Here is a 25377-nt window from a genome sequence, read left to right as displayed (position 1 = left end):
CACTGGGGTGGGCTCTCCGGGATTCAGCCCCAGAGTGGGGGCAGTTTGCTTGTGTGGGCCACCCCTTGCAGGTCTGTAAAGACTGAGCCCTAGTGCCCCCTAGAGCTTGCCCAGACCCGCACACGAGCTCTGCAGTGTGATCAAGAGTGAGAGTCCTGGAGGTTGCTGCCCTCCCTGGGCCACCCTTTCCTTCCCCAGTACCCTGCAGTCTGCCTTGCTGCTCAGCAGACACTGATAATGCAACCAGTACATCATCTACTGGCTAGGGCATCCCAATGAATCACAACTGGCTGAAAGTTTTCACCTGCAAAACATTTCCTGCTGAAAAATGGGGGTTTGTCAAATACAGGTCAGTGATTGTTGGGTTTTTCTGCTGGAAAATAGGATGTGCAGGGCAAGTTTGATTTTTTTGGAAATCAGAACTTTAAAAATCAAATAAAAACATTTGTTTAATTTTTCAAAAACTTTTTTTTTAATTTCAAGTTTTTATTCCCCCTTCCCTTTCAACAGCCCCTTTTTGTCACTGCTAACTAAAGAGCCAAAGGGAGCTAGGAACTCTTCCAGGTGGAATGAAGAGGTAGATAGCACTAGGAGTAATTGAATGAATCATTACAAAATTCTGCCTGAAGATTTTTTGAAAGTGGGATTGTGGAATAGTTTCTCAAGAAACGTGGTTGTAGCTGCATTTCTTGGCACATCTAAAACTTAAGGATGCAATACTAACGAAAGTGTAAAGAATAATTCTGTACTGTCGGAGCATGAACTAGACGAACGTGTCTTTTTCAGCTCTAAGTTCTATAGTTCTGGAGCCTCTTGGGTACCCACTTATTATAACAGACACCAGGGTAGTCCTTGTCCTGAAATACGACAGCAATGGCACTTGGTCCACCCCCCTGATCAAACTCTGAGGAAATCCTTTCACAAAGAACTCAGAAGATTTTAGTCCTCATAGGCACCAAGAGAGTTTTCAGCTTGAAGCACTTTTTGATAGCTCCCACCTCATATTAAACACAACAGATGCATTCAGTTGGAAGCAGAATAAGAAGTTTATGCTACAACAAGACCATTAAGAAAGCAGCTGCCGATGATAGCTGGGTTTGCAGTTTGGTGGCATACATCCTTCCTTTTTTCTAAAGAATACTAAGCTTCCCATGAAGTATACAGAAAAGGCTCTACTTAAACAGAAAGACTTTAACCTTTAAAAACAGTAACTTCTGAGGCACCTACAAACTCCTAAGTAAAAAATGCTTCCCCTATGTAAGCACAAAAACACACACTATAATATGTTTTTACATGGTTCTCTGCCGGATACATGCTATAAATATTCCACAAGTCAATTCTCTCTTTCTTTTTGGCTTTTTGCCCAAATCAGAGCAGAAGTGCAAGACTTTGCTCATTTCCAGACTTTTGAAATTTAAAAACAAAGGGACAGTGTTCAGCCTTCAGGGTCATGTTGTTGGTTGGGAACTTCCTGATCACCCAAATGAGCTCTCCTTCCTTAGAGTTTGTAGTCAATGTCAGTGGAAATCAGCAGATAACCCTGAGGAGAGAAGGACAATCACAAAAGTGCCTGAAATTGCTGATAGTTAAGCATCTGAATTTTCTGTTTTAATTCCGTCCTGGGGATTAAAGGTGAGACTCTTTACTGAAGAGAACTGAGACTTACTAGTAGCAACCTCAAGAAGTTCACAAAGGCATGGAGTCTTCTACACACAGACCCATAAACTCCTTGGGGCTCTGCTGCTTTGCACCACACTGCCAACAGAAGCTGCACCTAAAGCTCATGTAGCCAGCCATGGGAGTATCACTCCAGGTAACAGAGAACCTCCATTGACACACAGATGGTGTGTGTGATGCTTCAGTGCCACCTCCCCACTCCTGGTACCAGTGTAGTGTGACTAGAGAGGAAGGGGTGTGAATGAGGTTTCCAAGTACCTTATCATTAGCTACTACATTGGCCCTCTTAGGGCTATTGGCAGCCAGCGCAAGTTAGAGCAGCCTTCAGGTAGTTGCAACTTCTATCGGGATTGGCCTGCCACAAAGCTGTCTGAGGTTTATGGAACACAACAGTGGCTTAAAACTATCTTCGCACTCTCTCTGCAGAGTTGTGCTTCAGCCCCAAACAAAGAACTGGGCACAGTGTTTGGACTATAAAATGACTGCAAAGTTGGGAGATGATTGGAACAATCTGACTGGCTCATTAATTTTCTACAAATTAATTTAGTATTGATTCCTGTTTCTAGCAATGCCCTGTGCACCCAAATTAAGGGCTAACTTCTTGTGCTGCATCAACATATGACTGCAGTAAGTGATGGTAGCAGAATATTGCCCTCTGTTTTTCCATTTGATTATTATATCAGCAAGAACCATTGAGGCATAGGGTATATTTGAGAGATTTATGACCGGCTGGAACACATAACCCATAGGAGCTCATTAATCCTCAGGAAATGCCCTGCATCTTTATCATTATTACTATTATTATATATATAAAGCTCCAGTTATTCACAATACATGAGGAAGGCCAAATTCTGTTTCATTTATGTTTGAGTAACCCTATTGAACTCAATGGGGTTGCACTGAGAAGATGGAGACTTGAATTTAACTTGGTGGGGCAAATTTAGACAAGATGTGAAAAGGAGTGTAACTCCTTTGACTTCCAAGGGGTTGGTCTCATTTTCACCACATTTGAATTTGACCCATTGAGTGCATTTGGCCACTGAATATCCGCACATTTAACTCAGTTTTATTTTTTCCCCTCAAAGAAAGAGAAATTTGTTCCTTAAGAGAAACTTCTGTGGTATGAAATTTCTCATCTTATACCAAGGACTTTTACTGTTTTAATATGCTGATAATCCAGCAAAAGAAGAGTAACCCCAGTTTCTCACCTCGTTAACTTTAACAACAGGTCTGAGGAGGGTAATTTGGTCCAGATTAGGAAGAGGGAATCCCTTCTTCAGTTTAGCTTAAAAAAAGACAGACAAAATGTATATAATACTTAATAATTATAACTTGCACTTCTATAGCACCTTTCCAAGGATCTCAAGGTGTTTACAAACATGAATGAATAAATCCTTACAACACCCCTGGATAGTAGGTATGATCTCCATTTACAAAGGGCAAAGAGAGGTCAAGAACATAAGAACAGTCATTTTGGGTCCGACCAAAGGTCTATCTACCCTAGTATCCTGTCTTCTGACAGTGGCCAATGTCAGGTGCTTCAGACGAAAGAAACAGAACAGGTAATCAATCAAGTGATCCATCCCCTGTTGCCCATTCCCAGCTTCTGGCAAACAGGCTAGGGACACAATCCCTGCCCATCTTGGCTAATAGCCATTGATGGTCCTATCCTCCATAAACTTGAGCTAGTTCTTTTTTGAATGCGCTCTCATTGCCTCAGCATTTTGCAGGAAGTGCTCAGCACATTAGCTCTCCTAAGTGTCCTATCCAAAGTCACCTAGAGTTTGCAGAGGAATTGTGAACACAAGTCTTGTGCTCCAACCACTAGCAAACACCCCCTTTCCTTTGTCTGCACTGTCCAAGAAGGGTGAAAAATACATCCTGGTGAAGAGGTCCATGCACACCTATTTTGAGGACTTAAATGGGACTTAAGTGATGCATAGACTTCGTGCTGGTCCTCTGGATAGGGGTTATTTTCACTCAGAATGACTGGCTAGGTTAGCACACATAGCAGTGATACAAATTTCCCCACAGAGCTCCTCCAGTGTGCCTCCTCTGTTACTTGTAGAGACCAGCTCTAGAGATAATAATAATGCTGCCCCTTTTCAATCCATGCAGCTAGTCAACGTTTGGGACCCTCGGGATGTTCCAGTAGAGAGCAGAAATTCATGGTAGGTATTTCTTTGTTCATTTACAAAGAATGTACAAAGTGCTGTGTCTCTGAATGCAGAAGGACACAGCAGGAAACAGCTTCTTTTTCTCAGAGCACCAAGTGCATTCTTTTAAGCCTGCACCTTTGACCCAAAAACCTCTTGTAATGGATACAACTGTAGACAGGATCATGACACCTCCCAACCTCCCAAGTTTCTTCCAGGGTCAAGCACTGTGTTTTCAGCTGCTCCTTCTGTCTGTCTGTCCTCTGTGTTTTGCTGAGTATTTTGTGTTTATGAGGGAGGGCAGAACTCTTTCACCCACTCAAAAATTCCTGGCCGGGTTCACAACCCCCTTTTGTTCTAGATGAGGAGATTGTGATTAATTCATCCTGAGTTACATTAATTGAAGGGTGCCTTCATACTCAGTCTAAAAGAGGTTGTGATCCAAGCAGTCACCTGTACCTTTCAGCATAACAACAACAACACTCTTGTATAGCATTTTTCATCCATAGCACTCAAAGCACTTTACCAATGAAGTCAATATTATTACCCTCATTTTACAGATGGGGAAACTGAGGAATGGAGAGGGGAAGTGATTTACCCAAGGTCACCCGCAGGGCAGTGGCAGAGCTAGGAATAGAATTCAGGTTTCTTGAGTGCCAGTCCAGTGCCCTATAATTCAATTTCTATGCCCAGTGAGTCCTTGGTTTCTCCGATGAAACTTCAAGTTAGTGCCAGTTGTAGTAGTGGTTTGAGAATATATTTACTTGTCCTTTAGAAATTGGCTGATACCCACAACTCATTTCACATAGGCTACCGGAAGATCATAATGATATCTTGTCATTTCTCATCTGCGTTGATGTGAAATGGTCCCCAATGGTGAAAAGCCCCATATCACATTACCAATTCCTGGAGCCATGTAACAGTTATTTTGTTAACAGAGATCAGAGCTATTAAAGGAACTGGCCACTATCCTTACCATTGGCTTCTGGGATTACTCCATTCCGTAAAACGTAAGACAGGAAATTCTCCAAAAGTGAGACCTGCCATGGGAGAGAAAATGGATTTAGGGACCACTTCCTGATATCTACAAAGCTGCTCTACTAAATCTTGGATGGAGTTGTAAGAAGAAGAGTCCCGCTCACATGAGCCGACCTCATTTGGGTAGACAAAACCACAAGTGACAATGACCTTTGGTTCTTGAGGCTTGGAGATGATGTAAAAGATACAGAACATGAGGATCTGGATCTCATTACCATGCTTGCAATAATTTAATTTAAAATAATCAGTTTCATTTACTTGCAGGAGAATTTATCTTTAACTGTACAGCAGTATCTGGGAGATTTTAATTCTCCTCTGCTCAGCTTCCTAGAGTTCATCAGTTGTCCTCAGGAGGAAACTGCTCTCTATGGGAGGCAGGGTTTTTCCCTGTTATGTGTTTCAGGCATTTGTGACTAGTATTGGCTCCCACTCCCTACCTTAATGGTGAGAATCTGTGCTGAGTCCCTGCACACCACCACTGCCTGTCTACCATTATAGGGTGCATGTTCTAACCTACAACATGCTGCTCCTTCTACTGCAGCATTTCAGATTACTGTTGTATGCTTCGTGGTCATAATTTTAGTGCCTCTCTGATGAAACATGATACACAAAGAAGAGAGATTGGAAAACATCTCATTTTTAGGAGCACTGAAAAGTTGCTGAGAAGAAGTACTGCAATACATATATATACAGCAGAAAGGATATTGACAGAGTGAGTTCCAGAAAGAGAGAAAAGAACCACCCAAGGATGAAGTCTAAAGATTTAGAAATGCATGTAGGGAAATTCTGCTCCTTACTCTTCAGACTGACATTTTCCCTGGGATTCTTGGGTCTTGTTTCCTAGACACGGAAACCATCAACTTACCTCAAAGAACCCAACAGTGGAGTCGGCCAGGAAGAGCTGGAATCTGAAAGGAAAGCAGTAAAAGAGGAGTTATTATAAAGGATGAAGGCACATTGTTTTAGTCATGTACAGTCACCCTCAGTGACTTCAGGTCCTATGATATTCCCATGACAAGACACTTCTCTATGGCGATACGTCCTACATGCTGCCTTCCACAGAAAAGAGCAGGAGTGTTTCTGCAGGGCATTGCCTGGAATGTGCACAGAAGTGTGGCCTGGGATAAGTTTATCCAGGATTGTGGGCGCACTTCTTTCTCTATGTTTTGTTGCGTATGTCTCACCAATACATACATTTAACTGCACCAGGTCAAGCACCAAAGATCCCCTGGCTCTCAGATCCTACTGAGAGAAATGTGCTACAGGAGCTAGGAGGTGAAATTTCACTTGGAGAATGTTAGTGATAGCGATGGCTTAGCTGAAAAACGTTCAGAAGTTCAGTTCAGTTTGCAAGCTTTCTGAGGTTCACCTACTGCAACCTTCCTTCCTGTAGACCATTCTGAGGACTTCCTAACCACACCCTCCTCATTAGGTTCCGGACACTCCACTACTCTCCTTAGGAACTCCCTCTTGCGATTCTCTGGAGTTTGGACACCTCTAATTCTTCTTGCCTGTTACCGTCTTTCTAGACAAGGTTCATGTGAGCTCAGGTTCCCAGCACCCTACTACATAATCCAGTGGGTGCTTGGCACTCAGAGTCTAATCTTGTCAGGTGGGAGGGGCCGACCATCATCCACGCTTTTAGACACATGCTGTGTTCTATTTTTTTTAACGAAAACTTAAATTCTGTAGGAAATGTCATGACCTCAGATGATAGCTTTCTGACCAGCTGGGAGTCACAATGCCAATGCTTGGAATCACTACTGTAGCATATACATAGACCAGCCCAAATTATTTCCTGTGTTCTGACCCCTTTGCCCTGCACTAGTCCCACAAAAGGGATGGAAAGCAGCTGGATCAGTCCAGCTGAGAATCCACTCCACCATGTGGGGGAGCTCTCAATGATGCAGAATCATCATAATAGGCTCCTATTCCACCCTCCTATCCAGCCTGACAGATGGGGTATGCCAGGAGTGGGGAAGATGTGTGACTGGGACACAATGTGCGTCAGCTATCCCCAGCTGGCAGACAGTGCCTGGGAGGCTGTTGACAGCCAGCATAAGTTAGAGCAATGCCATGGCTGGTCTAATCTATGCTGGGACTGGTGCAGAATGACCACGCAAATCAGGGAATCATAATTATCTTCCCTGATGGGCCCTGCCTTCCTCTGGTGATGAGCTGATCTAAGCACAGGAGAGAATCTGGGTGAAAGATTTTTAGAGTAACAAATCCAGTACAGTTTCCTTTACTAAGCCCTCTATAGAAAAGTACAGAATGAAGCAAAAGAAGATTCAGTGATCCTAAAATATGGTTGTCTTTCATCCACAGGATTTGGGCAATGTAGCCAAAAGCATCTCAGGGTCCCTACCCTTGTGAGAAAGAAGTTAAATTGCATTGGCTGCCTTTTCCTCATGCTGGACTAAATGTACAGCTAGGCTGACACAATGAAGTCCTGTTGCGTCTTAATACTGGGATCACTAATGTTGCTTCTTGAATGGCCTCAGGCCAAGCTGTCCTGTGTTTACCTGTTCAGACATAATGAGCCAATCAGCTTCTGTTCAAATATAGTCAGACTGGCACTGGTGTTCGCTATCTGCAGGAGAGAAGAGTCTTGAGTTACTGTATCCATATAGAATGGGGTCCTCTCTTAGATTCAGACACAAATATAGTCTCCTTATATCAATTAAAATGCAACAGTTCCACCTTCCTTGATAAATACTGAAGCTGTCTCATACAGTGCTACTTTCTGTCTGATTTGGGGTTTGTGTACAGTTCAGCCTTGATTATCTTATTGTCACTGGCAATATTTAAAGTATGGACAACTGAGATTTTCATTAATTAAGGGCATTTTCTATGTCAGGAAGAGATGTCAGGGGACATGACCCATGGCTGTATAACAGGGAATTCTAGAGAAGTAAGCTTCAGATAACTGAGGTAGTAATATAAGTGGGGTTTTATTCCTCTTTAAGAAAACTCACCTCCCAACAGCAATATCCTACAGGCCAGATTGTGCCCCCAAACATTCGTGTTCAACCCCTGGCTGAAGTTAATGGAATTTGCTTATTTAAGGGTAGAATTTTCCCCTATGTGTTGCAGGTACTGACCTCTAGGACCTTCAAATGCCTTGGTTTCTGGCAATGTGGAAGAACAAACTTATTTTAACTCCTAGATGGAATGTAATCCTCTGGTCCATGGTACTTACTATGTTAACTGTAAAGATGGATTGGGTGGTTGAGTCTGGCAGGACAGCAAGCACCTCCATGGAGGCACAGATCTCTAGAGTAAAGGTGTCTGTCTGTAAACTGACCACAGGTGGAGCAGCAGCCCTCAGGTTCATCACTGCAGGACGTGCTTCTACATAATACTTGGCAATCTGTAGGGTTTCAAGGCAAAGAAGGAGAGTCTGAAAGTAGCCTTTATATAGAACAAATCTGAATAGTGAAGTTATAATTAAAATTAAAATTGTTATTTTGAAAGGGTTCCTGAAGATCAAACTTTAGACAAGGTGTTAACAAGATAGTAGAGTCCTAACGGCAAGAGGAATAGGAATGTCTTCTGTGATAATGACCTGATCATCTTGGCTATATCAAGAACGTTGGGGAAAGTCCCCTCCATTACCAGAAGCCCCATTCCCTTCAATAGATGAAGGGAAGCAATTTCCAGAGGAATAAATTCTAGTTTGTGAACATGTCTGAGAAAAAGGAAACATGAATATGGCACTCAAGCAAGCTAACAAAGAGGCTGAGGCACCAATGTATCACCATTAGAGTGCATGGTACTTTGCAGATAGATATGATTATGAGGAACTTGGCATAGGAGCTTGGCTACTGCATTTATGATGGGAAAAAAATCTATTTTCACCCTGGAAATAGACGGGAATATTTAATCCCTAGAGTGCTGAGACTGTTTAGACTCATGCTCAGCATTTGGTAGTAGTTCTTATATCCATTTTCATTCCCTCAGTTTGTCTCTCCAGCCCAGCAGGAGCCCAAGCTGCCTCTTCACTGCCCTCTCCACTCCTGCTCTATCCATCTTCCTCACATAAACTAAATGAAACCCCACCATCTCCCTTGTCCTTCCGTAGACCACATGCAAATGTTAGAAGTTGGCATCTTCCTCACACAGGCAGAAAGCCCAGTGATTCCTTCCTGCCTACCTGCCAGCTTTGTTTCCCAACATGCAGCCACTTTGCTATTCATTAATAGCTCTTCACCATCATCATCCTCCTCAGCTGCTGATGCACACTCTCTCCCACCTGCTGGTCTGTCAGAAGCCAGCAGCCAGGTGACCCAAGTCATGACAGTTTGGGCAGGAGAAAGGAGTTCTTAGGAGAGATGTCTTGGGGCCAGTTAGGACTCACTTGAAGCAAGAATTGTGACCTAGACCTGCCTCTCAGCCACTGTGCATCTTCCCCTTCTCCAACACAGTGAAACACAGTGGCTCCACCAAACCGTTGGAGATTAACCATTACTCAGATGACACCCACACTGGGACTAGCTATGGTGGTTTCTTAAGGGTTCACAGAACTAAAGATACTCACCTCAGGAATGATGCTGCCAAATGTCTCTGTTGTTACATTAAAATAACTGGAAAGCTGCAAAACAAATGAAAGAAATTATTCCATCCTGTGTGAGCTTCATGTCTAGGTTTTCTTTAAATCTGCTGTTTATTGTCATTTTATTGACCTAGCGCCTTTGAACCTTGGAAAATTGCTAGGGGGAGTCCTAGAGCACTGAGTCAAATTCTCACTAACCTGCCCAAAAGAAAAAAACCTGCATATTGGAGAAACAAAGATTAAAACCTTCCGCAGAAATACAGGTGCAATATTCTGCTCACATTTGGGCCTGTAGTCGGTTGTTGCTGGAAAATATAGAACCCACTGGAGACAGGTCTCAAAGCTCTGCTCGGCCTCCCAGCTACAGGCAAAACTGCTATGCTTTGTGACATCTGCTCAGCCCACAGGTAGAGCCAGTTCAGTTCCAGGCATCCCTCCTTGTACTTTGAGTCAGAAAAGGCTCCTCAGAAAGCTGCCAGTAAGGCAGCAGAGTCCCCAGCATGAATTTCCTTGTCCTTTTCAGAGGAGAATATGGTTCAGATCTGTGACATGTCACTTTTGAAGATAAAGTGTGCCTATTTTGTACCTTGTTTAATGGCACTTCTGAATTTGGCCTGACAAATCTAGATACTATATAATGGCAAAATAAAGAATTAGTATTAGAGACCATGATCACACTCTGATAACTGCATGGCTTGGTTAACACTGAGCCTGTAACTGCACTGCAAATGAGTTTGTAAAACCCCCTTCTCTAAAGGACCATACCCGGAACATTTTTAATCCCTCCATCTGCAAGTGCCACTCACCTCTTCTATGATGGTGATGTTGAAGGCCCCTGCTGTGTAATAAGCCAGCGAGGCAGACTTAAAGAAATACTCAGAGATGCCGAAGTAAAGCATGGAATCACTTTTGTCTGGGAGAATGAAAGGAGCTGGTACAAAGGCAAGGTCAGTCCAATTTCCAATTGGATAGATTGCCCCCTGCAAAATATTATTGTCATGTATAAAAACAAAGCCTGTCAAAAACTCTGAATGCATTTACAATGGAGGATCTTACAGGGCCCTCCACGGAGAACGCTCTTGGCCCGTTTTTCAAAGATGCCAAGCATCCACTGAAGACACCAGAGGCTACTCAGGGGTCAGCACTCTAGAAAATGAGGCAACTTATTTCTGTGCCCAAATATTGATTGAGGAGCCTGGCTTTAGGCTGCTATTTTTTTAAAAATCTTGCCCCTTGCCTCCATCCCTAAAAATTCAAATCTGAGAACTGTCATTAAGAGCTATCCAGTGATGTCATCTGCTAGGATGGTGCATAAGGAGAGAGGTGATCTCTAAGGCAGGAGTGGGGAAACTTTTTTCTATCAGGGGCCATTGACCCACAAAAAGAATCAGTGGTGGGCAACACACAGCCTCACAAGGGGGTTGAGGGTAGAGGCTCAGGGCTTCCCCTAGGCTCAGGGGTGGGACCAGAAATGAGGGCTTCAGGATGTGGGAGGGGGCTCCAGGCTGGGGCAGAAAGTTGGGGTGCAGGAGGGGGGGTGAAGCCTCCCCTGGGGGTGTGGGCTCTGGCGTAGGGTTGGGTATGAGGGGTTTGGGGAGCAGGATGGGGCTCTGGGCTGGGGCCAAGCAGTTTAGAGTGTGGGAGCAGGCTCAAAGCTGTGGCAGAAGGTTGGGGTGTGGGAGGAGGTTCAGGGTGCAGGATCTGGGTGGAGTTGGGGTGTGGGAGGAGACTCGGCTGGGGCAGGGGGTTGGATGTGGATGGGGGTGTGGGATCTGGGAGGGAGTTGGGGTGTGGGAGGGGTTTCCAACCTGGGGTGGGGGTTCGGGGTGCAGGCTCCATCTGGGCAGTGCTTACCTCAGGCAGATGGCTCCTGGTTGGCAGTGCAGTGGGGCTAAAGCAGGCTCCTTGCCTGCCCCGGCTCTGTGCTGCTCTTGGAAGTGACTACCATGTCCGGCTCCTAGGTGGAGGGGCCAGAAGGCTCTGCATGGTGCTCTCTGCCCATGCCCACAACTCCCATCGGCAGTGGGGGGCAGTGCACAGAGCTTCCCTGATTACTCCTGCTCCTAGGGGTCTTAGGGACATGCCAGTCGCTTCCAGGAGCTGCGGCCATCCCCAGCTTCCCCCTGTAGTGGGGCAAGCCAGTGCTTGTGGCTCCAGCCCTGTGTGGGAGTGCTGAGGCTCAGGGCTTCCAGCCCGCGGTGTGTAGACTTGCTGCGGGCTGGATGAAATGAAGCAGCGGGCCAGATCCAGCCCGCAAGTTCCCCATCCCTGCTCTAAGGGTTTGTCCACAAGGATACTTAGTGAGTGGCAAGCTGGAGTCTAGATCTACAAGCATGCTAGCCTATCATGCACTAACTGGCTGCGTGAGCCCTACTATCATGCACTAAAAAGTTCTCTACTATTCACTGACCTACTAGGTCAAAGCTGCCAGGGCTTAAACCATACAGATCAAAATCAACACCTTGAAATGCACTGAGAAACAAACTGGTAGCCAGTGCAGGCCAAGGAGCACAGGTCATGTAGAAAGAAAAAGAAATATAGGAAAAGCCAAATATACTTGGAGTAACTATCGCATGAACTATAACATTAGCCAGGGGATAAACAATAAAGGTTTTAAACTTTGAAGTGCTGAATATTTCTGAAACTAGAATATTTTAAGGAAAAAAATCCCCTCTGTATGTTTTTACAAAACAAAACAAAATTTAAAATGATTTTTTAAATAGTGAAAATGCTCAGGATATTAAAAATCCAAACTATGTATCCACGTAGTAAAACTAAACTGTTTTTACACTTCACATAGCATGACAAGAAAATCTTACTACTCAGCATCACACCTAAGCAGGGTGCATCATCCTTCATGTTTCCCTTAGTTGAAGGAATCTCTCAGGGTCTTGAGTCTTAGGCTTTGTCTACACTGGCACTTTGTCATTCAGAGGTGTTAAATAAAACACCCCCCTGATTGACAAAAGTTTTACCGACGAAAAGCGCTGGTGTGAACAGCGCTTTGCTGGGTGGTGGGGGGTGGAAGTTTTTTGTCACCAGGAGAGCTCTCTCCTGCCGACAAACAGCAGCTACACTGTGTGCCTTTTAGCGGTATGGCTGTAGCGGCACAGCTGTGTCACTAAAAGCCTCGTAGTGTCGCCATAGCCTCAGCAGTGCTCTTCAGACTTGGCTTGCTCTTGTTCAAGAGCTCTCTCTATCTACTTCCTGGATTTGTTGCTTAATCATTGCTCCTAAAATGTACACTCTCTCTTCCTCTCTCGTTCCAGGGTCCTGATCTTCTAACTCATACAACTCCTATTGAAATCAATAGACAGGATAATCAAGCCCCAGAAATCTACTTCCCTCTTTTCTCCTAGGGTGGGTTACATACTGTGTTTTCCCTCTTTTCCTTTCTCTTTTTTTCCTTTTAACCTGCTCAGTCTTCTTTTACTGCTCTCTATTTGCTATGGGAAACTGAACAACAGAATCAAAATGACCTGTTCCATTAATTTATTTAACAATCATGTCATGTTTCTACAACAGAATTGTTGGAAAAAACAAACTAAATGAGACATTGCTTTGGAGTCTCTCATTGGATTCAGATCATAATGTTGAAGCAAAACCAACCATCTGTTGTCTCTTGTCTTGGATTGTAATCTCTTTGGGGCAGGGACTGTTTTTTTGTTCTGTGCTTGTACAGCACCAAGCGCAATGGGGTATTGGGCCATGACTGGGGCTCCTAGGTGCTATGGTCATACATATAAACAATAATGATAATAATAATTAATAATAAATAAATAATAACCATGCCAATCTAACAAAGGATAAGAAGTCTATCAAAAGACCACAGTTCCAGACAACTAGTATTAAAGGCAATTACCTTTAAGTCCAGATCAATGTATGATTGGAAGACTCCTGGAGAGTTAACTAGGGAGTAGTCTATTTGGGCAAAGGCATCAATCTGGGTAGGGACTGTAAAGGTGGTAGATAAAACAAAACAGCTATTAATTATAACACAGCCAGTAATGTTTAATTAAGAGTGAATGCAGTTCTTGGAGGAGAAAATGCTCAAACAAGGAGGGAGGAAAAAATCAAAACAAATGTTTTTGGTTAAGAACCCAAGGTATTCCCTAGGAAACCCCACTGACCAACAGTGATTCAGACCTAACTCTCCTCTTGTCCCACCCAACAGTTAGTTGACCACTTTCCCCAAGTTCTGCTTTTGCGGGAAACTCTTCAGAACTGAAGGAGGCATTGGCATTTCTTGACACTGTCGACCACTTCTGAGCACATCCTATGAGTCTGTAACTTCCAATTGATTTCAATTGAAGTTCTGTGCTTACAGAAAGGGAAGAATGGACCCTTAAAATATTGTGGCAAGAAACGGGTAAGTACTACACCTTTTGGGCTCAACCCTGCAAAGTGCTGAGTACCTCCTTCAAGATACAGAGTGCCCTTAACTCCCACAGTCTTCAGGGATAATTGATGACCTACAGCACCTTCCAGGAAGCAATCAGCACCTTGCAGGTTTAGGCCATTGTAGATGAAGACCAGATTTGCAACTGTATGAAGGCATCAGGGGCTAATGGGATTTTCTAAAGCACCTAAGCAACAGGTAAGTTGCCTAACTCCCATTGATTTCAGTGTATAGCCCCTTTGGCCTTCACTATGGTGTGTTTAGCTCCATATTGGATTGAAATTCCAACAGAGTAGTGGTACAAGGCTGATAGAAGATAGTTAAATCTGGAGTACTCTCATTGAAATTGAATAGTTTTAAACAATAGACTGGCACCCAAACAGGAGAACTGGTTTATCGGGAGAGAGGTCGCTTGGCAATACAGTCACCTGCCAGGGATTTCTGATTGGCTGCGGAGGTTGATCCAGGAGACTCCTTCCAAAGGGACTGGAAGGTTATAAAATACAGTAGCTACTCTATTCAGAGTCTTCCCTGGCCATTTTTCATGAGCTCAAGCTGAAAGGAGCTGCATGTAGCAGGCTGATGAGAAAAGTGGAAACCTGCCTTCCTGAACACAGATGGGCCTCCAAGGATTCCCAAGGGAAGGGAGAGCTAGCGAGTGGAAAGCATTTAGGATGTTTGTTGTTTTATAAATGATCTGTACTCTCTTGGGCTTTATCTGTTACATAAAAGAGCAATGTGTAGAGTGTCTCTCTGTGTGTTTTATGCTTCACAACTGCCATGTGCCTCCTGAGAGGATAAACAATAACCCAGCAGGCTCACACCTTTTGATGGAGTTCTGGGAGAGGATGCGTTTAAACTATTGAGGTATCTTGGAGCATCAGGGCTGGTTCTGGGTGTTTAAGAGACTCCATTGCCAGTAGCAGGCTGAGAGCCAGTGCCCAAGAAATGTGCCAGAGAAGCCCCGGGAGAAAACAGTGCTTCAGATTGCTGAGACCCAGGGAAGTTTAAACCAACCAGGGACCCATCACAGCCATCTGACGGGCACCCAGCAGTGGGAGCTCAACTGAGATCTATGACAGTAGCTGACAAGAAAACAACAAAATCTGAACAGCATGAGAATTGTAAAGAAAAGGCAGTGTCAGAGACTCACCCTGAAGTGTTCTGAGCTGTGCATCCATCTGCTGGATCCCTTGTCTGATGTTTGGACATGACTGTATAAAAATACAGAGAAATTACATACTGGCTAGTATATATTGTATCCTTCCGTCTCTAGTGGATGAAAGTCAGATCTGCTCAAGCAACTGTGATTATGTCACTCTCTAGTGACAGGTCCACAAATTCCTATTTTATCTCTCATGATGTATGTATGCAGTTTAACTGACAACCATGATGTACATAGTCACAGATGTGTTGAGTATGAGGAGCATGAATGTAAAAAATAACTGATTGTCATAGAAACTCCATGAGCTAAGTTGTTGGCCCTGCTACAGCCCTTTTGTGCAAGTCAGTCAGAGGGAGAATCTGACTCTATGGTGTTTATGATTATTGCCATGACCAGGAATTGCAGAGCTTATTTGGAAGTTGGTGCCTGCAAACAGATGCTGATGAACGTGCCGGTCAGCACAGAATCAGGTTGTATTTTTTCTAGTTATCAGGTAATTCATTAGTCAAGTTCAAGACTGTCGCCTCTGAGATGATGCAGTTCCATGTATTCCTTAAGTTTCTCCCTTTAAACAATTTATAAAGACTTACATGTGTATGCAAGCTCCTTTGAATGGGCTTCTCCAGGTATCTAGTAAAGAATTTATAGAGCCAGCTAGAGAAAAAAAAAAAAAGAGAAAGGCCATTGCTTCAGTTAGTTGAACACTAAAGTCACCGTGTGTCATACATCCTAATGTACTTATAGGTGCAAACTGGACCTGTGTGAATCTAATATCCTAGCAGACAACTAATCTAGTAAGTGTTGTATTAATTTATTTGTAGACCCCAGTATCACAACATAACCTGTACGAGGATAAAAGCCCAGTCTATATTGGACCTGTCTAATCTGAAAACTGCCAAAAGGCCACCTTTTGAATGGAGATCATTTCAGTGCTATGAACACTAAGATCTATGGAAATGAAAAGCACCATCAAGATTAGGAGTAATTAGACTGGGCAGCTGCATGAAGGCTTGCTCATCAGTCTCAGCTAGGGGCAGCACCAGCCCTGCCCCCTGCTCTTCAGTTAAGTGCCGGCCCCACCTCCTCCACTAGGCCACGCCCTTTGCCTGGTCGAAGGCCGGAAGCTAAAGATTGGCTGTGAGGAGCAGCTGCTGCTCTGGTTGGTGCCATAGTGTGTGCAGCTGTGGCACTCCCGTCTCCTCTTCCTGCTCGGAGCCCTGGGGCTGCGGCTGTTCCTCAGCTCCCCACTGCCCTTCGACTGCTCACAGCTGGTAAGAGCTGCCTGGGCAGAGGAACCTGCTCTGGGGCTGACAGAGCCATCAGAGAGCAGTGACCATATGTGGCAGAGCCCAGGAGCCTGGGCTGGAGCTGGTCAATCTGGGCTATCGCAGGGAGCCCTGGACCCCCACCAGCCCAGGGTGGCACACCCTCGTGGGAAGGGTCATGGACTGGGGCTACTTTCGGGCACCTTAGTCTCCAGCCTGGGCTTATTTCTGCACTGCTGCTGGCAGCAGGTGCTGCCTTCAGAGCTGGGTAGCCGGAGAGCAGTGGCTGCTGGCCGAGAGCTCAGCTCTGAATGCAGTGGGACCATCAGCAGCAGTGGAGGAGTATCTGGGTAATGTATGATATTAGAGCTGGGAGGGGTGGGTGGTGGGGGAGGCTAAGACAAATTTTGGGGTGGCTATAGTCCCCAAAATCCTCCTCCCCCTCAGGCCTGTACCACCTCTGGGCTCAGCTATAGGACAGGCCTTCTCATTCTCACCTATGGTTGAGGATTAGAATATTATCTAGAAAGCAATGAATATTAGCGTTGAAATAGCAGGTAGAACAGCTCACTCATCCATGCTTTCTCTCTCACTGTCTAAAAAGGGCTCCAGCACAAACCAGATGGCTGAAGCTGTACCACCAGTGTATGCTCTCGTCTGAATGACATTTATTTTAATTCTCAGGGTGAACTTCATTCAAAATTTGGGCTACATTTTCAAAGGGGCCTCAAGTTGGCCTCCAATTGTACAAGAAACCCATGCATACAATTTTTGCTGTGCTATCACCAACAGACACTAGTGATAAACTTCGCAGGCACTAAATTCATTTCCACCCAATTTGTTTGTGCAAATTACAGTTTGTGTACTCAAATCCTATGTTTTTTGTGTACACATTTTGAATTCGCAAAATAGATCATGTTCTGAAAATCTGGCCTGAGAAGACTAATTTTCAAACGTGGGGACCTGGATTAGGGCCTGCATCCTGGATTTTGGTATTCACATTACCACACAGACTCCTAAAAATGTATCTGGGTGACTAATTTTGACAAATGGGCCTTGCACCATTGATTCTGTTACTTTCCACTAGAGGAGTGGTTCTCAAACTTTTGTACTGGTGACCCCCCACAGCAAGCCTCTGAGTGCAACCCCCCTTATAAATTAAAAACACTTTTTTATATATTTAACACCATTATAAATGCTGGAGGCAAAGCGGGGTTTGGGTGGAGGCTGACAGTTCATGACCCCCCATGTAATAACCTCTCGACCCCCAGTTTGAGAACCCCTGCACTAGAGTATATAAAATCTCTTGCAACATACCTGATTGTTCCATTCAGCTTGACTTCCACACCCTTAATACTCATCTGGCAGCTGTCCAGTGACATTGATGGGTGACCTGTGCTATCTTGTGACATGGTAAAGACTGATGTAATAAATACTCCTGAAATGGACACTGTACCACTTCCGCTGTCTTTGCTGCACAGACAAAAACAAACGCCGTTGAAAAATCTACTTACAGGGAACATCCAAGAATCTAATGGAACAAAGTGTCTGTTTCTTTCACTGAGGAGGAAATGAGATTGTTTTACCTATCTCTAATGATTAAAGTAGATTGTAGAGGTAGTTCCTGCAAAGAATCAGGTTCCACACACTAATCTTGAAAGTGTGAATGCTGGAATGATGTTGGATTTAAAAGAGAACTGGATAAATTCATGGTGGTTACGTCCATGAATGGCTTTTAGCCAGGATGGCTAAGGAATGGTGTCCCTAGCCTCTGTTTGTCAGAGGGTGGAGATGGATGGCAGGAGAGAGATCACTTGATCATTGCCTGTTAGGTCCACTCCCTCTGGGGCATCTGGCATTGGCCACTGTCGATAGACAGGATACTGGGCTAGATGGACCTTTGGTTTGACTTGGTACGGCCGTTCTTATGTTCTTATGATTTGTCAAGGTTGCCTAATGTCATAACTTCACAGAGACTGTCTGATCCATGCCAAATTGTGAATCTCCCATGATCTTCGTGATCTGTAATAACACTGTCACAAGAGCCATGGAACTACAATAGAAAGAGTTGCTTAGGTTCTAAAGTGAATGTGATTATCATTTCCCCATAGAATGCAGTAAATTTTCCTTAGCCTGGAGTCCAAACTAGTGTCATTCTACACACTAGGACCATTAACTGAAGAGAACTGAAAGCTGAGCAACAAAAATGGACTAGAAGGACTAGCCTAGACGGAACAAGTACAGGATCTGAAAATACAGAGATCAGAAAAATGATGACCAAGAAGGATATGATAAATGTCTATATTAAGTATTTATTATTATTTATGAAATGCAATATGTATGCATGGCACTTTACAGACAAGTAAAAATGAAATGACAATCCTTGCTCTTCCAATCTAAATATTTCAAGAATGTAAAGAGCATGGAGGTAGAAGAATTGTACATGGTGGCCCACAGTGGTATGAATAGGAATAAAGAGATGAAATTTAGCAAAGGAAATTTAGGCTGAATATTAGGAAAAATACCTTAACTGTAAGGTCTACTAAGCCATGGAATATTCTCACAATTGGATCAGTGGATGCCCTGTTACATGAGTGATTTCAAATTGATGAATACACTGCAGGGAACAGTTCTTCATTGGCTGGAGGAAGGGACGAGATGTGACCTAACAAGTGTTTTCCCTGTTTAATTGTGATGATTCCACAACTAACCCTTTGGAGACTGTGGATATACTCTGATTTTGACATGCCCTGTAACATTTTCTAACAAGGCACCGTTTTACAGTGCAGCTAGACTGCAATGACAGAGCAATTCCAGAGTAGCTACGCTTTTTGATGATTTTAATTGCCACTAATTCATGTAACTAGAAGGAGTTCACTACATGACAGAGGATAATAACAGTGTAAATACCATCGTCTCAGTCATAAGCACTTCTGTGTGCCCGTGCAAGATAGTAAGGGACGGGAGTATAGGAGGAGCTTTACTTTCCTGTAGGGCTACCCATATCTCTGGAGCCCATGCCAGGATGATAACATCATCCAGCAAGCTGCTACCTGCCCTTCCCTGCAAAGGCTAAGCCCTAGTGCCATTCACAGAGCCCAGAGGGAAATAAACTACACCAGCAAAAAAGGCTGATGCGATTCCCTCCCTTATGGAACAAGGGGGAAGCACCAAATGGTGATTCTCAGGTCTCACAAACTGGTTTAGAGTCTGTTCCTAGGGCAACACGGTGATGTGGTGCTTCTTAGTGGGGCTGGATTGTAAAGTTACATGGTTCCATGTAATTAATATACTTCGATTCTAATAAGTGTATGTATGTGTGTATCTTTTAAGAAGAAAACTAAAGGTGTAATACTGTGTAAATTAGGTAGCTAACCTTCCAGTTACAATGTAAATACAGTGAGTGAGATCCTCATCTTAGCTCCAGCTCTTTTCGCTGGGTAAAAGGGCCAGAGCAGTAAAGAGGCCCTAAAAGCCCCATAGCTAGCTGCTGCAGCCACTGTGGAAGACAGCCATGAAGCTGTCCTTTTAACACCACCCTGCAAGCCATGGTGCAGGGGGCATGCTTTGGCTGGGAGGGGTTTGTTGAGGACAGGACTGCTGCATGTAGCACTTTGGAGATTCCAGTCAGCACTGTGATATAGCCATCTGAAAATGTAATATAAGTTATGGCAACCTACCCAGGGGTTGCAACAATTTAGTAATGTACACAATGTAACTTAGAGAGACAATGTGGGTGAGGTAATATATTTTATTGGACCAACTTCTGTTGATGAGACAGACAAGCTTTCGAGCTTACACAGAGCTCCTCTTCGGGTCTGGGAAACTTACTCAGCATGTCACAGTTAAATACAACATGGAACATTAATACCCCTCCAGATACAGGGAGGAAATGAAGCTGGGGGGAGGGAGGTTGATCAACGGGTTACAGATTGTAATAAGCTATAAATCCAGTGTCTCTGTTCCCACCATGATTTTCACTGTCTAGCAAAGTCGTGAGTTTAAGTTCCCAGGCTTATCTTTTGAATAAGATAAGTGTTGTGCAAGGACTGATAGGTCAGATATAGAGTGATTGCATTGTGAAAAGTGTTCACCCACCGTGTTAGTTAGTCAACAATAATTTACACAGTCCTGGGGACCTCTCCAGAGAAGCCCAGGAGTGGGAGGGTGTAAAGATGGCTTAAAGCCACCATAGTCTGCACTTCCCCTAGGCTGTGAATTCCATCCTGTGCCTCTCAGGGTATGTCTACACTGGAGCTGCAGGTGTAATTTGGGCAGACGTCCGCTAAGATAGCTGTGTAGTCGTGGCTGCATGTGCTGCAGGACAGGCTAGCCATCCTCAGTACATACCTAGGGTCTCAGATGGGATTGTACTCAGGTGGCTGCAATCCCATCCCACCTTCCATTCAGCTGCCGCTATACAGCTATTTTTTGCACATTACTTTGATCAGGGTTAGTGCGGTATGTCTACTCAAACTGGAAATTACACCTCCAGCTCCAGTGTAGTTGTACTGTTGGAGGTATAGCACAGAAGCTCACTCACTGTAACTGTACTTTAATTACAGTGCCCTTATTATTATAGAGTGCGAACCACTGTACAATAAACTTCCTAAACATTGAGTTAGCTAGCGGTCTGGACAATGCTAGCACACTAATAGATCTTTGATCTTTTACTTGCCACTGGCGCATCATTAGTAGTGGGATCTCTATTAACATCAGTGTGTTGCTTGAAAGGGAATGTCTCACACTGGAGATCTCTGTTAGACTGAATGGCGTATGGTAACAAATTGATGTTGTTAACTGATAAAAAGTACCTGAATTTGGAAAAAATGAGATTGGTATTTTGTATTTTTCCATTTTCCATTTTAATTTTTCTTCCACAAGAAAATACTTGGGATACACAGTTCTATACTTACAACAACCAGGTCCTGATGCTCCAGTTCATACTGATGGTTGCGTAAGCACGTTGAGTTGATAGTTTAATCCCAATCCCGGGTATGAGGGATACGGAAGCATCTGGGAATTCAATGGTGTTAATTCTTACCCTATAAAATCAGAAATAAGGATATTAGTTTGCATTCCAAAAGCAAACGAGAATCTGAATCAGAGTTTAAGCTTGATTCAGGGCCAAACTCTGCTTCCAAGAGAAATTCTCAGAAGTAAGACAGAGTCTTACCCCATGGCAGAAATGTCCAGCTCCAGCACTGGACTGAACTCTACCCCTCTTTATATTCCAAATAAGATGAATGCCAGGGATGTCCCAGTCATTGGAGGTTTTTAATAACAGGCCAAACAAACATCTGTCTAGGTTTACTTGGTTCTGCCTCACCATGGAGGGCTGGACTGGATGACCTCTTGAGGTTTCTTCCAGCCCTACATTTCTATGATTCTATGAACGTGTCTCATCTCTTAGAATCAAAATTCTGGTGTGAATATTTGAAATTATTAATATCAAATTCACTTTATGTGACTATTCTTGCAACATCTATTCACAAATTGCTGTGTTGGAGAACATCCCTACCAGTCAGCTTATTCACTTGACTAGTCCTGGGAAGCAAACACAAAAGATCATTGCTGAAGTTTATTCATTTAAAATGTCTGAATGAATGTTCACTAAGAACATTTGCAATATTCACCCAGCTCCAGCTATTACTAATCTGTAGAGACATAGAGTCCCTGCTTGTAGTTTTTCTGAAGATTGTATGGGCCAAATTTTCAAAGGGTGATGTCCCATTTGCATTTGCCAGTGTGTTTTCATATACAATTAGCTCAAGTGTGCATGCAAATTAGGTAAATGTTTATGTGAACAATCAGCTGGAGGTCTGTCTAACCTTTGTGCATCCATGTCTGTGATTTGTGCATGCATTCAAAGTTAATCGAGCAATCAAAGGCAGACTAACAGGTACATACATATATTTGCTTGAGACCCTCTGCCCTCCCCTTTGAAAGTTTGGTCATGTACATTTTTAATTTTGTGATTTTCATTACTCCAAAGAATCTGTAATTTCTGTATCGCTTGTGTTCAGTGTTTGAAACTCAGTTTACCTTCTGCATTTGAGATCTCTGAACCTGGTCAGTGACATACCTGCTGGCTCTTAAGACTCATACATCAGGTACAGCGTGACCTACTCATCTGAAAATATGGGCATTTCCTGCAAAGATTCTTACCAATAAGTAGGATACAATGTTTACCCTTTTCTTTCTCTCTTATAACTGTGTTAGACTGATTTGCAGTATCTATATCTTAGGTGTCAATCAGCTATGGACATTTACCCAAGTCATGCTGGTAGCACAAAACTTTTAATTTACTCTCACAGCTATATTCTGAATCAGTAGCAAGTACCCCAGAGTAATCCAAAGTGCATTGTGGTCACTGGTAGTCGTTCTTTGACTTCAGTAGGATTTGCCTCCAGCCTCAAATCATATATGTGTGCATTGCCCTTTAAATTATAATCAATGTATGACATGGTGGTATTGCCATGACAACACATAAGCACAGTACCTTAGATAGCATGCAGTGTGCTGACATTACATTGCAAAGAGCTATTTCGTGCAATTGTTTTTAAATACCCTTTCCTAGTTCACTCACCCTGAAATTGTGTAGTCCACATCGCCAACTCCAGATTTCTCCCGGCCACTCCAATCTAGGAAGCTTTCTTCTTTTATTCTTTGCTTCAGGATCTCCAGCCCGATCTCCTTGCCTGCAAAGGTACAGAGACCTCTTCAGCTGCCCTAATATAGTTGGAAAGTTTACACAATGTAGTTCAAGTTTAGGAGATTTCTAATGCTGCCCCCTTCCCGCCATATTTGGGAGTTGCTCTTTCACTGGCGCCGCCATATCCATGGAACCTTGTTCTCCCTCCCACCAAGCCATTCCCTCCTTACATTTAATCTTTAAACCTTCCTTTTCTCTATAGCAGTGAACAACTCATTCTCAGGGTGTTCTTATACTTTGCATTAAGGGCTCAATATAATAATAAAATCTATTGCAAGGTAACTATTGGAAATATTACCATAGTCCAGCCCTTTCTGGGTGATCCTCACTTTGAGCCCAGGGTTAGCATCAAGCTGCTGGATGAGCAAATGTAACAAGAGGAAAAAATACCAAAACTTCAGCATCTTTTCCTGTTTTCACAGCAACCTGTTGACAATATTTATAATTAAACAATGCAGATTCATGCAAAAAAGCCTCATGGTCTGAGGAGCAATTGCTCCCCTACTGTGGATTGGATATGAGTGGGCAGTGAGGATCTGGGGTCTCAGCCGGTGACTTTTCAGCATGCAGAAGAACTTTGCTGACGCTGTTCTGCTGAGCCTACAAAGGCGCGTAAACCGAGGGCTCGGTATTCCTGCAGATATTAACCTTCAGTGAGAAATGGTGGCTCAGCTACTCTGTCCCCCATCTGGTCTATTCTGCCACCAGCCCCACCCCCAAAAGCGATGATGTGGCAGAGCAGGAATTACCAACGAGATGCAGATCTGTCCTCCCCTTGGGCACCTTGCAACGTCAACAGTGGAGTATGTGGAGCCACAGCCTGTATATAGATCATCACTGAAATGCAGTGGCGGGTGGCAGCGACACACAGCTCACTGAACTGTAGAGTGGAGAAGATGTTTTGGATGAGCACACCTGGGCAAACTCTTATTCTTAAAGTGCCATTGGGTCTGTATCCAGTGCATGGGGTGGTCTAGGCAGCGAAGAGTCTGGTCTATAGCGGCTCTGCACAGCTCACCACTGTTGCGGTGAATGAGTGCAGCCAACTATGTTCTTTGGGCTTCTGTGACTGGAATATTGGAAGTGGAATACATTTAGGGCAAGGCTAAATGTCAGGAAAGCTTTGCTGACAGCAAGATCTAGTAAACTCTGGAATGGAGTAGTGGAAGCCCTGTTACTGTGGGCTTTTAAAATTAGTACTAGAAAGTGTATGGAAGTGAACAATCCCACAAGGAAGTGGACCGTATGAGCTAATGCAGAGATTTTCTAACTGTGGTCTGTGGTCCACTGCATGGAGGGTTGGCTGGTCACATCATGCTGATTCTCCTTTCTCCCAGTGGCTATATTGCATTACTAGCAGCCAGGGCTGGGCAAAATTTTTGGCCCAAGAGCCACTTCTGGAAATAGAAATTGTATCGCGGGCCATGAATGCTCACAAAATTGGGGTTGGGGTGCAGAACGGAGTGTGGGCTCTGGGGTGGGGCTGGGGATGAGAGGTTTGGGATGCAGGAGGGTGCTCCAGGCTGGGACTGAGGCGTTTGGTGAGCGGGAGGGGGTTCGGGCTTGGGGAGAGGTTCGGGGGTGCAGGCTCTGAGCAGCATTTACCTCAAGCGGATCCCGGAAGCAGTGGCATGTCCCTTCTCTGGAGGCGCAGCCAGTAGCTCTGCACACTGTCCCATCCACAGGCACCGGCCCTGCAGCTCCCATTGGAATGCCAGAGGGGGCCACTAGAGCATGTAGGAGCTGGAGCAGGGCCATGCTGCAGCTTCTGGGAGCCGTGTGGGCCCTGACCCTGTACCCCGGCTGGAGTGCTGGAGCAGGGCTGAGTCGCTGGTGCGGCTTGTGGGCTGGCTTAAAACGGCTCACAGGCCGCATCCGGCCGGTGGGCCACAGTTTGCCCACCCGTGAGCTAACCATATACATTAAGTGCTTGCCTAGTTTTACTTTTCCATGTAAGCAATTCCTGTAGTGACCACAGGGATGGTATGCAGAAGTAGTTGTGAATAGTAGGGGAGGCTGGCTGCAGGACAATCTTTGTGTGATGATGGGAGTCCACACTGGAAAAAAAGTTTGTGAATCCCTGATATAATGGGTCTTTCCTATTTCTAACTCAATGGTTCTCAAACTTTTTGTGCTGGCGACTCCTTTCACACAGCAAACCTCTGAGTGTGACTCCCCTTATAAATTAAAAACACATTTTTTATATTTAACACAATTTTAAAGTGGTATTTGTATTTTGTTAATATCACTTTTCACAGCAGACTTACTAGCTAGCTGGGAGGCAGGTACTCGTGACCCCCACGTAATAACCCTGTGCCCCCCCAGTTTGAGAACCCCTGCTAATTCCTAGGGATCCTTTTATTCCTGAACTCATTTAACTCATAATCAGGGTTTAAACAGTCCAAAA

At 44.2% G+C, this 25377-nt stretch overlaps 1 protein-coding gene across 1 annotated transcript; it reads right to left on the bottom strand.

The window, feature by feature from the left end:
• Positions 1-1104: 1104 nt before the first annotated feature.
• BPIFC (BPI fold containing family C) lies at positions 1105-23388 on the bottom strand. The gene is made up of 15 exons (XM_050926978.1): positions 23269-23388; positions 22845-22956; positions 21172-21300; positions 17573-17728; positions 15581-15644; positions 14979-15039; positions 13289-13380; positions 10233-10406; positions 9412-9465; positions 8074-8244; positions 7397-7464; positions 5737-5779; positions 4810-4873; positions 2886-2962; positions 1105-1540 (listed from the first exon to the last, which is right to left on the bottom strand). The coding sequence occupies exons 1-15, from the start codon at positions 23372-23374 to the stop codon at positions 1499-1501; spliced, it is 1413 nt and encodes a 470-aa protein (XP_050782935.1). The 5' UTR covers positions 23375-23388; the 3' UTR covers positions 1105-1498.
• Positions 23389-25377: the final 1989 nt, after the last annotated feature.

The sequence above is a fragment of the Gopherus flavomarginatus genome, chromosome 1, assembly GCF_025201925.1.
Source record: "Gopherus flavomarginatus isolate rGopFla2 chromosome 1, rGopFla2.mat.asm, whole genome shotgun sequence".
NCBI classification, from domain to species: Eukaryota; Metazoa; Chordata; order Testudines; family Testudinidae; genus Gopherus; species Gopherus flavomarginatus.
Note: the sequence above shows the minus strand (reverse complement) of the source record. Positions and strands in the feature narration are given on the sequence as shown.

Bases quoted from the DNA above. Each gene is read 5' to 3' on its own strand.
- BPIFC (XM_050926978.1), bottom strand. From the start codon at position 23,374: ATGCTGAAGTTTTGGTATTTTTTCCTCTTGTTACATTTGCTCATCCAG. The intron at 17,729-21,171 runs GTAAGTATAGAA...TTGTCTGTGCAG, and splicing joins AGCATCAGGACCTGGTTGTT to CAAAGACAGCGGAAGTGGTA. The intron at 5,780-7,396 runs GTAAACACAGGA...CTTTCCTTTCAG, and splicing joins GGCTCATTATGTCTGAACAG to ATTCCAGCTCTTCCTGGCCG.